This window comes from Nerophis ophidion, linkage group LG25 (assembly GCF_033978795.1).
Source record: "Nerophis ophidion isolate RoL-2023_Sa linkage group LG25, RoL_Noph_v1.0, whole genome shotgun sequence".
Taxonomy (NCBI): domain Eukaryota; kingdom Metazoa; phylum Chordata; class Actinopteri; order Syngnathiformes; family Syngnathidae; genus Nerophis; species Nerophis ophidion.
This window is the reverse complement of record NC_084635.1, coordinates 19,569,987-19,582,354: the sequence shown is the minus strand read 5'-3', so window position 1 is coordinate 19,582,354 and position 12,368 is coordinate 19,569,987. Positions and strand designations below refer to the sequence as shown.

Genomic DNA, 12,368 nt, shown 5'->3' with positions numbered 1-12,368 from the left:
AAGTCGTTAAGATACGACATTGTGAGGCCAACGACAGACACTTTGTACCACACACTACCTTAGAGGATGAATACTTTTGCAGAAAGAGAATATGTTTTTTGAGGCACAATGTGCAATCTGAAAGGTTGAGGGTGGTGCTAGTCATGTGTGCATGGGCGGGGCAGTGGGATTGCGTCATTAGAAAGTATTTAAGCAGTGTGCATTCAATCCTTTAGACCAGGGGTCGGCAACCCAAAATGTTGAAAGAGTTTTTGATTGATTGATTGAAACTTTTATTAGTAGATTGCACAGTTCAGTACATATTCTGTACAATTGACCACTAAATGGTAACACCCGAATACGTTTTTCAACTTGTTTAAGTTGGGGTCCACGTTAATCAATTAATGGTAATTGAGCCAAATTAGACCAAAAATACAAAAACAAATCCGCCAGGAGCCGCAAAAAATGAAAAGCTATATTACATACAGATAGTGTGTCATGAGATATCAATTAAATGAGGACTTAAATGAAACTAAATGAGATAAAAAATGTAGCTACAAATGAGGCATACTGATGTAATATGTGTAACAGGGTCGATTACGTCTTGTAAATAATGTATTTTCTAATATTTTATTATTGTTATAATTACACAAAATATGTAAGTTACATGTAAATACCTGAATATTGTTTGATGTTTTGTCAATGTGGAACTATTGTCTCGTTGTCCCTCCTACTGCAATAATTACTGTGACACCTGTCTTTTTATATGCGTTGGACACGCCCTCCAACTTCCCTTTTTGTCTACGATAACGGGAGAGGTAGGTGTCCATGCGATGCCAGAAAATATTTTGTCTTGTTAAAAACCTCAATTCATTTCTTGTTCATTATTGTATTTGTGTAGGGGCTCGACGATGGCGGAAAGTTTTTGATGACAATTGTATTCTGTGTTATCAGGTATGTTTTTATTTTACTGTGTATGTAACTACGACTGCCTTTTTGTCCACGATAACAGGAGAGGGGCTCGGCGATGGCAGAACGTTTTTGATTACAATTGTATTCTGTGTTATGAGTGAAGTGCAGCTGAGAAACCCATGGTGTCGGTCGTCTTCCATAAAAGCCACACAACGCAGAGGAAAAGACCACCGGTTACTTATGTACATACAACTAGCCTAAATAGCATGTTGGCATCGATTAGATTGCAGTCATGCAGTGACCAAATATGTCTGATTAGCACTCCACACAAGTCAATAACATCAACAAAACTTACCTTTGTGCATTCATGCACAACATTGAAAGTTTGGTGGACAAAATGAGACGTAAAAAGAAGTGGCATAAAACACGTCTTAGAAAGTCGGAGAAAGTTATACATGTAAACGAACTACGGTGAGTTCAAGGAACGCCAAAATTAGTAGGACAAAATGGCGCTCGCCAAATACTTTAATCAGTGAAGCATGTTTAGTATAAACCGTGTGCTTTATAACAATTCGGGAGGTTGGTGTCATGTTTGTCCTCCTACAGCAGGGGTAGGGAACCTATGGCTCTAGAGCCAGATGTGGCTCTTTTGATGACTGCATTTGGCTCTCAGGTAAATCTGAGCTGACATTGCTTAACACGATAAATAATGAATAATTCCACTTGTAATCACAGTGTTAAAAATAATGTTCAAAATATAAAACATTCTCGTGCTTTTTTAATCCATCCATCCATTTTCCAACACACCTGTTCAAGAAGTTGCGTTAATGATAAGAAGTTATTTATTTATTATTGGTTAGTGTGGGGCTTGCCCTCCTGGAGGTTCTTCAGACCACCAAGCACCGACATGAGAGCCTGTTTCAGGGTTACACTATTGTTTTATTTTTCAATAAGTCTCTCAGTTGCTTTCTAGCAATTGTCTTTTTCTCTTTTGTTCTCGCTCGCACTCTGGCTCCAGCCCCAACCCCATCTCTCCTCCTGGCTGCTGCTTATAACATAGCGACAGGTGATTAGATAACAAGGCCCAGGTGGTCCATCTACACACCTGTCGCTGATTTCGAGGCCAATCCTGGCAACACCCCGCTTCGCTGCAGGCCACGCCCCCTCCACAGCTAGCTTCAGAGTAACAATTTTATGTATTTATTTATTTACTTATCATACTCTAGAAATGTTGGTCTTACTTAAAAATGCACGCGTTTAGTTGTGTTCAGTGTTAAAAAAAATATTACATGGCTCTTACAGAAATACATTTTTAAATATTTGGCTTCTTGGCTCTCTCTGCCAAAAAGGTTCCCAACCCCTGTCCTACAGCAACCCCATTGAAACAAAAAATATGTTTTTTTCCCCTCATCTTTTTCCACATTCATATATTTTTGAAAAAGCTCCAGAGAGCCACTAGGGCGGCGCTACAGAGCCGCATGCTGCTCCAGAGCCGCAGGTTGGCGACCCCCGCTTTATTTAATCGCTACACTACTTTACAACCTACATTAGATGCCACATGCTGCATGAATGCTGCGACCAAGTGTCTTAATAAAACCAACATACAAGACCCAAAACCAGGAAAGTTGGCCCGTTGTCCATCCATCCAATCCAATCCATTTTCTACCGCTTGTCCCTTTTTAGGTCGCGGGGGGCGCTGGTGCCTATCTCAGCTACAATAGGGCGGAAGGCGGGGTACCCCCTGGACAAGTTGCCACCACATCACAGGGCCAACACAGAGAGACAATATTCACACTCACATTCACACACTAGGGCCAATTTAGTGTTGCCAATCAACCTATCCCCAGGTGCATGTCTTTGGAAGTGGGAAGTAAAAAAAATCTTACAACTGTGAGCCGAAAATAAAAAACAATAAAAATTTAAGTATATTTTGATAGTATTGTTGACTTATTGTCAACTTTTGCCCATATTTTGTGCGGCGATTCCTGGAATTCATCAGATGTGCGTCCCACGTTCCTACTCGGCATTAAGTTCCATTTCCTCTTCTATGGTTAGCATCACACTTTTCCTCCAGTATTCATCAGTGTCTGCTTCATGCCCCCCCAAAAAATATTTTTTAGTAAATCGTAAATAAAAACAAAAAACAACGATTTGCAAATCTTTTTCAACTTATATTCAATTGAATAGACTGCAAAGACAAGATAGTTAACGTTGGAACTGGTAAACTTGGTTATTTTTTGCAAATATTAGCTCATTTTGAATTTGATGCCTCCTACATGTTTTGAAAAAAAGCTGGCACAAGTGGCAAAAAAGACTGAGAAAGTTGATGAATGCTCATCAAACACTTATTTGGAACATGCCACAGGTGAAAAGGCTAATTAGGAACAGGTGGGTGCCATGATTGAGTACAAAAGCAGATTCAAGGAAATGCTCAGTCATTCACAAACAAAGATGGAACAAATGTGTGATCAAATTGTCCAACAGTTTAAGATCAACATTTCTCAATGAGCTATTGCAAGGAATTTAGGGATTTCACTGTGGACGTTGTGTCCTCTGGACCAAAGAGGAAAAAAACATTGGGACTGTTACAGGCACAAAGTTCAAAAGCCAGCATCTGTGATGGTATGGGGGTGTATTAGTGCCCAAGGCATGGATAACTTACACATCTGTGAAGGCACCATTAATGCTGAAAGGTACATACAGGTTTTGGAGCAACATATGTTGCCATCCAGGCAAGGTTTTTTTCATGGACGCCCCTGCTTATTTAAGCAAGACAATGCCAAGCCACATTCTGCGCGTGTTACAAAAGCGTGGTTTCATAGTAAAAGAGTGCAGATACTAGACTGGCCTGCCTGTAGTCCAGACCTGTCTCCCATTGAAAATGTGTGGCACATTATGAAGTGTAAAATATCACAACGAAGACCCCGGACTGTTGAACAACTTAAGCTTCACATCAAGCAAGGAAGGGAAATAATCCCACATGGAAAGCTTCAAAAATTGGTCAAAAATTGCCCAAATGTTTACAGAGTGTAGTTAAAAGGAAATGCCATGTAACACAGTTGTAAAAATGCCCTTGTGCCAACTTTTTTGCAATGCGTTGCTGCCATTAAATCAAGCAATCAATCAATGTTTATTTATATAGCCCTAAATCACAAGTGTCTAAAAGGGCTTCATTCTAAATTCCAAGTTAATGATTATTTGCAAAAAAAATTGTTTCTCAGTCCGAACATTAAATATCTTGTCTTAGCACATGTTAAAAAGGATTTACAAAGTGCCAACTTCACTGGTTTTGGAACCTGCACCATCCTCTCAGACTAGAGCTATCCTACCTAGTCTTTTAACAAGAACAAATGAGAGGTAAAATTTATTTTCAGACAATAAAGATCTTTTGGGCCTGCGATGAGGTGGCGACTTGTCCAGGGTGTACACCGCCTACCGCCCGATTGTAGCTGAGCTAGGCGCCAGCGCCCCCCACGACTTCAAAAGGGAATAAGCGGTGCCCCCCACGACTTCAAAAGGGAATAAGCGGTAGAAAATGGATGGATGGGCAATAAAGATCTTGATTCAATGTCCTGAGAAAACCATTACTTGGGTGAGTAAGAATATTCACAGGATATAGCACACACGTGAAAAAAAATGTCTCGTGTAATACCCAAAGTTTGGTGGAGATGGCATTTGCTTGTGGCGGACGCAGGCCTGTTGCATGCTGGGCCATGTCAGGGAGGGATAACAGCAGCCGGTCAGATGTCAGCATCAGCAGCGTCTCTGTCCTCACGCCCACAGTGAGAGAGCCCAGCTCCTGCAGGCGGCTCAGAGGGCTCAGCTAGATGTGCGGGCAGAAGGCCACGGGGGTCAGGGCAAACACCAACAGTACTGCTCTGGGAATTTTCATTTTGCAAAAACACATACAATGTTGATTGATGATAACTTGTCAACGATGATGAAAGCCTGCAAAGCATACAGAAGCCAACATCAGCAAATGTGTTCTATGCAGGACTGAACAACAGGATTTTGATACAAGAGGTGGACAGAGCAAGGGATTGAACCCAGGACTACTCAGGACCTTTGTATTGTGATGCAGACGCACTAACCCCTCTTCCATCGTGAAGCCCTTATGCTACATATGTTAAAAAAAACAAAAAAAATTTAAACGTATGCTGAAAAATGATCAAACTACATAAATAAAATCCTGTAATTTGATTCAGATATTATTTTTTTTATCTTGATAGATTGAAAATGAACACCAATGAGTTGACTGGTGAACATTATCACATAATTTATTTAAAAAGTATAAATAACGACAAATAAAGATAGATTAACTGCAACATGTAAGTGTAAAAACATTTTCAGAATGTGTTTTGTTCTATTTTTAAACAAAGAAAACAATCTGAAGTTGTCTTTACTTTTAAGTTACCTTGGCGGAGGAGATTTTTCTCCATGTGGCCACCGATCTAAAATGAGTTTGACACCCCTGGTTTAACATGTTTGGAAGGATGTCCTCAGTTGTGCTTGAACGTGTGACATGTTTGTGGGTTAATCCAGCAGTCAGTAAGTGAGAACCCCTTTGAGATAACAGCTGTGGAGGCAGCAAAACTCTTCCCCTCATCTGCCACCTCAGAGGTCAGGACTTCTCCCTGCTTGTCAGCTGCTCCTCACCCGGGTGACAAGCACAGCCTTGTGGAGGACAATTGACCTGAATTTAAAAAAATGGTTGACTAGAAAAAGAGAAATCCATCTGCATGGATCAGTATACTTTGATGGTTTTGATAACCACATGTCTTACGGCAGAAGTTCTTAACCTTCTTGACCCTGGGGCCATACTTTTTCACTACAGAGGAGCCCGGGTGTCATGAGGGTAGTTCTCCTGCCTTTTGTTCCTCTAGTTTTCCAACTCCCCTCCCCTCTTGTGTCTGTAAGTCTCCTACCTGGTCATTAGTTGCAGGTGTGCTGCCAGTCAGCCGAGCCCACCTGCTTCTAATCAACCACCAGACTTAAACCCTGGATCTCCACCCAGCCAGTGCCAGTTCAACCGTTGCCTGCGGTAGAATCTAACCCCGAGCTCACTTACTCTGACCTTTGCCCTGAACCTTTTGTAATTCCTGTTTTTTGTATTTCCTCAGGTGGAGGACAGACTTTTGACCTGGTTTTCCTGGAGCTGATCTTTCGTTACTACTGATTTATTTTCTCCAGTGATTTTTGTGTTATCAAATAGAACATTTTACTGACCTGCATTTTTATTTTTCTATTTTCTTTGAGGCCACAACACTCACATATTAACCCTGAATTAGTAATTTACGCTTGATTTTAATCATATTCAAAAATATACAGTACAGGCCAAAAGTTTGGACACACCTGTTTCAAAGCGTTTTCTTTATTTTCATGACTATTTACATTGTAGATTGTCACAGAAGGCATCAAAACTATGAATGAACACGAGGAGTTATGTACTTAACAAAAAAAGGTGAAAAAACTGAAAACATTTTTTATATTCTAGTTTCTTCAAAATAGCCACCCTTTGCTCTGATTACTGCTTTGCACACTCTTGGTATTCTCTTTATGAGCTTCAAGAGGTAGTCACCTGAAAGGGTTTTCACTTTACAGGTGTCATAGTTGTGATGCCTTTAGTGACAAACTGCAATGTAAATAGTCATGAAAATGAAGAAAACACATTGAAATGAGAAATTGTGTCCAAACTTTTGGCCTTTACTGTATACACTATCTAACCTACTTACAGTTTCCAAATATATTGTCAAATGACATGAAACTGTCATTTACATTTACCTACATGAACATAATCACAAAGACTATTATTTAACACTTAAACCTTAGGCTTAGGTCAGGCTGTTTAGAAAAAAAATATATATACTGTATCTTTCGGACTATAAGTCGCAGTTTTTTTCATAGTTTGGCCGGGGGTGCGACTTATACTCAGGAGCGAATTATGTGTGAAATTATTAACACATTACCGTAAAATATCAAATAATATTATTTAGCTCATTCACATAAGAGACTAGACGTATAAGATTTCATGGGATTTATCGATTAGGAGTGACAGATTGTTTGGTAAACATATATCATGTTCTATATGTTATAGTTATTTGAATGACTCTTACCATAATATGTTACGTTAACATACCAGGCACCTTCTCAGTTGGTTATTTATGCCTCATATAACATACACTTATTCAGCCTGTTGTTCACTATTCTTTATTTATTTTAAATTACCTTTCAAATGTCTATTCTTGGTGTTGGTTTTTATCAAATAAATTTCCCCCCAAAAATGCGACATATATATGTTTTTTTCTTTCTTTATTATGCATTTTCAGCAGGTGCGACATATACTTCGGAGCGATATATGGTACTGCATAAGAAGGGACTCATAAATACATGACGAAAAATAAATGTATGTTTTGCTAAAATAATACATTTCTAATGAATATGTTTAAGAAAACCGTCAATAAAAATAAAATGCAAATGAAAATACAGGAGCACTACTTTAGTCATACGTTTTGTGCTTAAAGGCCTACTGACTACTACCGACCACGCAGTCTGATAGTTTATATATCAATGATGATATCTTAACATTGCAACACATGCCAATACGGCCTTTTTAGTTTAGTAAATTACAATTTTAAATTTCCCGCGGAGTTTCCTGTTGAAAACGTTTTCGGAATGATGACGCGTGTTTGTGACGTTATTGGTTGGAGGGGACATTTTAGCCCAGCACCACTTACGGCTAAAAGTCGTCTCTATTCATCGTGAAATTACACAGTATTTTGGACATCTGTGTTGCTGAATCTTTTGCAATTTGTTCAATTAATAATGCAGAAGTTAAAGTAGAAAGATGGAGGTGGGAAGATTTTAGCCTTTAGCCACACAAACACACGGTGTTTCCTTGTTTAAAATTCCTGGAGGTGAAGCTTTACTATGGATCAGAGCGGTCAAGCGAACATGGATCCCGACTACATGTCAACCGGCAGTTTTCGGTGAGAAAATTGTGGTAATAAGTCGCCTCCTACCGGATATCAGCGGAGCTTCTGTCCTGCTGCAGCTTTGTGACTTCCCTCAGAGACTCAGGCGTCAACACCCCCGTGGACACACCCCTCCGACTATCAGTTACTCTTTAACTCACTAAAACACTAGCAACACAATAGGCAGATAAGGGATTTCCCAGAATTATCCTAGTAAATGTGTCTAAAAACATCTGAATCACTCCCACTGCAATCGCCTTTTTTTTTTTCTAGTTCTTCACTCTAAATTTCCTCATCCACGAATCTTTCATCCTCGCTCAAATTAATGGGGAAATTGTCACTTTCTCTGCCCGAATAACTCTTGCTGCTGGAGGCTCACATTATAAACAATGTGAGGATGTGCGGAGCCCTCACACCCGTGACGTCACGTGCACATCGCCTGCTACTTCCGGTAAAGGCAAGGCTTATTTATTAGCGACCAAAAGTTGCGAACTTTATCGTCGATGTTCTCTACTAAATCCTTTAAGCAAAAATATGGCAATACCGCGAAATGATCAAGTATGACACATAGAATGGACCTGCTATCCCCATTTAAATAAGAAAATCTCATTTCAGTAGGCCTTTAAGAAATATCTTCTATTTATATGAGATTGTCATTACTGCCTGTGATGATAAATGATAAATGGGTTGTATTTGTATAGCGCTTTTCTACCTTCAAGGTACTCAAAGCGCTTTGACACTACTTCCACATTTACCCATTCACACACTGATGGAGGGAGCTGCCATGCAAGGCGCTAACCAGCACCAATCAGGAGCAATGGTGAAGTGTCTTGCTCAGGACATGAGGTGGCGACATGTCCAGGGTGTACCCCACCAACCGCCCAAATGCAGCTGAGATAGGCTCCAGTGATCTCCCGCGACCCAAAAAAAAGGGAAGCGGTAGAAAAAAGAATAAGCGGTAGAAAATGGATGGATGGATAGATAGAAAAAAGAATGGATGGATGGATGGATGTAATTAATGCCACAGGTGGTGGAAAAAGTGTATTACAACTGAGTGCTGCACTATGGTTGAAAACACTGACTTACTGTACTGTAATTTGTTATTCATTTGTCTACCTGTGCAGGACTGAAAGACACAGTTTTGAGGGCAGGAAGGGCTGCAAGGAGCTGCGATGGTGTGAGTCCCTGCAGGAATGTGGCCCCCAGGGCGGGCAGCAGGTGGGCAATACCTGCCAGTTTGTCGGGACTGAGTGAAGACGGGAGTGTCAGCTCGGTGCTGTTCAGTAAAAAACTTGAGGTCTGGAAGAGAATGAGAGAGCAATATCTATGACAACTTTATGATGAATGCATTTTAGAGACACAAAACACTGATGTTGCAGTTCTTACCAAGAGACTGGGCAAGCCAAGTCCGTCACGAGTGCAGTTCATGATGACGTCCCAGATGACCTTGAATGCCTCGCTGCTTTTGTATGCCAGGAGGTCACTTGGCTCTGCCAGGCATGAGAGATTACCTAACCTAAAATCATAAAAACAGTCTTTCAATTTCCATTCATCCATCCATTTGCTATACTGCTTGCCCTCTTTAGAGTCATGGGTGAGCTGAAACCTATCCCAGAAGACTTCTAGAGACACCTGGACAGGTCGCCCGTCAATCACAGGACACATAGTAATAATTATTGCAGGGAATTTTGTAGGATGTATTTTGATGTATTTTTTTAATATATATATATATATATATATATATATATATATATATATATATATATATATATATATATATATATATATATATACCTATATATATATATATATATATATACCTATATATATATATATATATATATATATATATACCTATATATATATATATATATATATATACCTATATATATATATATATATATATATATATATACCTATATATATATATATACCTATATATATATATATATATATACATATACCTATATATATATATATACCTATATATATATATATATATATATATATATATACCTATATATATATATATATATACCTATATATATATACATACCTATATATATATATATATATACATATATATATACCTATATATATATATATATATATATACCTATATATATATATACCTATATACATATATATATATATATATATATATATATATACCTATATATATATATACCTATATATATATATATATATACCTATATATATATATACCTATATATATATATATATAGGTATATATATATATATATATAGATATATCATATATATACATACATACATACATACATACATACATACATACATACATACATACATACATACAGTGCATCCGGAAAGTATTGCCCTTTTGTGGGTTCTTCCGAGGATGTTGTAGTCGTAATGATTTGTGCAGTCCTTTGAGACATTTGTGATTTGGGGCTATATAAATAAACATTGATTTATTGATTGATATTCACAGCGCTTTACTTTTTCTACATTAAGTTAAGCTACAGCCTTTTCCCAAAATGGAATAAATACATTTTGTCCTCAAAATTCTACAAACAATACTCCTTAATGACAATGTGAAAAAGTTTAGTTTTTTTATTTTTGCTCATTTCTAAAAAAAATAAAAAAATAAACAATCACATGTACATATCGGCAGTATTTGCCCAATACTTTGTTGATACACCTTTGACATTAATCACAAGATGCCGCAAGCTTTGCATACCTATGTTTCGGCAGTTTCACCCATTCCTCTTTGCAGCACCTCCCAAGCTCCATCAGGTTGGACGGGAAGCGTTTTTTTTTATCCAGGATGTCTCCGTACATTGCTGCATTCATATTTCCTTCTATCCTGCCTCACAGTTCTTGACGCTGAAACACATCCCCACACCATGATGCTGCCACCACCATGGTGTTGGCCTGGTAATAAGCGGTGCCTGGTTTCCTTCGAACGAGACGCCTGGCATTCACACCAAAGAGTTCAATCTTTGTTCCATCAGACTTCTTTATGTTGTCAGATAGAGATGTCCGATAATGGCTTTTTTGCCGAAATCCGATGATTCGATATTGTCCTACTCTGAATTACCGATTCCGATATATACAGTCGTGGAATTAACACATTCCCATCCATCCATCCATTTTCTACCGCTTATTCCCTTTCGGGGTCGCGGGGGACACTGGCGCCTATCTCAGCTACAATCGGGCGGAAGGCGGGGTACACCCTGGACAAGTCGCCACCTCATCGCAGGAATTAACACATTATTATACCTAATTTTGTTGTGATGCCCCGCTGGATGCATAAAAAAATGTAACAAAGTTTTCCAAAATAAATCAACTGAAGTTATGTAAAAAATGCCAACATGGCACTGCCGTATTTATTATTGAAGTCACAAAGTGTGTTTTTTTTTTAGCATGCCTCAAAACAGAAGCTTGGAATTTGGGACATCCTCTCCCTGTGAGAGCATGAGAAGGTTGAGGTGAGCGGGGTTGGAGGGGGGAGGGTTGAGGTGGGTGGGTAGGGGGTCGCGGGGGTGTATATTGTAACGTACCAGAAGAGTTAGTGCTGCAAGGGTTTCTAGGTATTTGTTCTGTTGTGTTACGGTGCGGATGTTCTCCCGAAATGTGTTTGTCATTCTGGTTTGGTGTGGGTTCACAGTGTGGCGCATATTTGTAACAGTGTTAAAGTTGTTTATACGGCCACCCTCAGTGTGACCTGTATGACTGTTGACCAAGTATGCCTGGGCCGGCACGCAAATGCAGTGCCGTTAAGGAACGCCCCCAATATTGTTGTCTGGGTGAAAATCGGGAGAAAGTCGGGAGAATGATTGTCCTGGGAGATTTTCGGGAGGGGCACTGAAATTTGTGAGTCTCTTGGGAAAATTGGGAGGGTTGGCAAGTATGAAAGAGACGCAACTGCTCTGTACTTCTCCCTACGTCCGTGTACCACTCCGTACAGCGACGTTTTAATAAGCCATACATTTTACTTTTTGAAACCGATACCGATAACTTCTGATATTACATTTTGAAGCATTTATCAGCCGATAATATCGGCAATCCGATATAATCGGACATTTCTTTTCAGGTGCATTTTGGCAATTTTTTAGTAAGAAATGGCTTCCATCCGCCCGTTATACCATACAGGGCTGGTTGGTGGATTACCGATGGTTGATGCCAAAGGTGTATCAACAAAGCACTGAGCAAATGCTGTGAATACTTATGTACCAGAGATTTTTTACTTTATCATTTTTAATACATTTAGAAAATAAAAAAAACTAAACTTTTGACTTTGTGATTATAGGGTATTGTTTTTAGAACCTTAAGGACAAAAATAATGGAATTAGGCTGCAACAAATGACAATGTGGAACAACTGAAGGAGCATGAATACCCGTAGTTCAACAAGATGATGAAAAGCACAAATTGATGTGTGACAAGTTACCTAAGTGGCGATTTTTAACCAAGAAATGTATCTTGTTTTTTGGTATAAGATAAATTAAACTTGCACAAAAGGC

General features: G+C 38.9%; 1 protein-coding gene across 1 annotated transcript in view; it reads right to left on the bottom strand.

Moving 5' to 3' along the window:
* The window catches only part of strc1 (stereocilin 1), a 71,860-nt gene that overhangs the window by 33,215 nt on the left and 26,277 nt on the right, over window positions 1-12,368 (bottom strand). The window contains exons 11-14 of the mRNA XM_061887291.1: window positions 9,249-9,378; window positions 8,979-9,161; window positions 4,801-4,839; window positions 4,544-4,714 (exon numbers count right to left, since the gene is read on the bottom strand). Coding sequence (XP_061743275.1) covers window positions 4,544-4,714; window positions 4,801-4,839; window positions 8,979-9,161; window positions 9,249-9,378 — 523 coding nt within the window. The remainder of the gene's footprint in view (window positions 1-4,543; window positions 4,715-4,800; window positions 4,840-8,978; window positions 9,162-9,248; window positions 9,379-12,368) is intronic.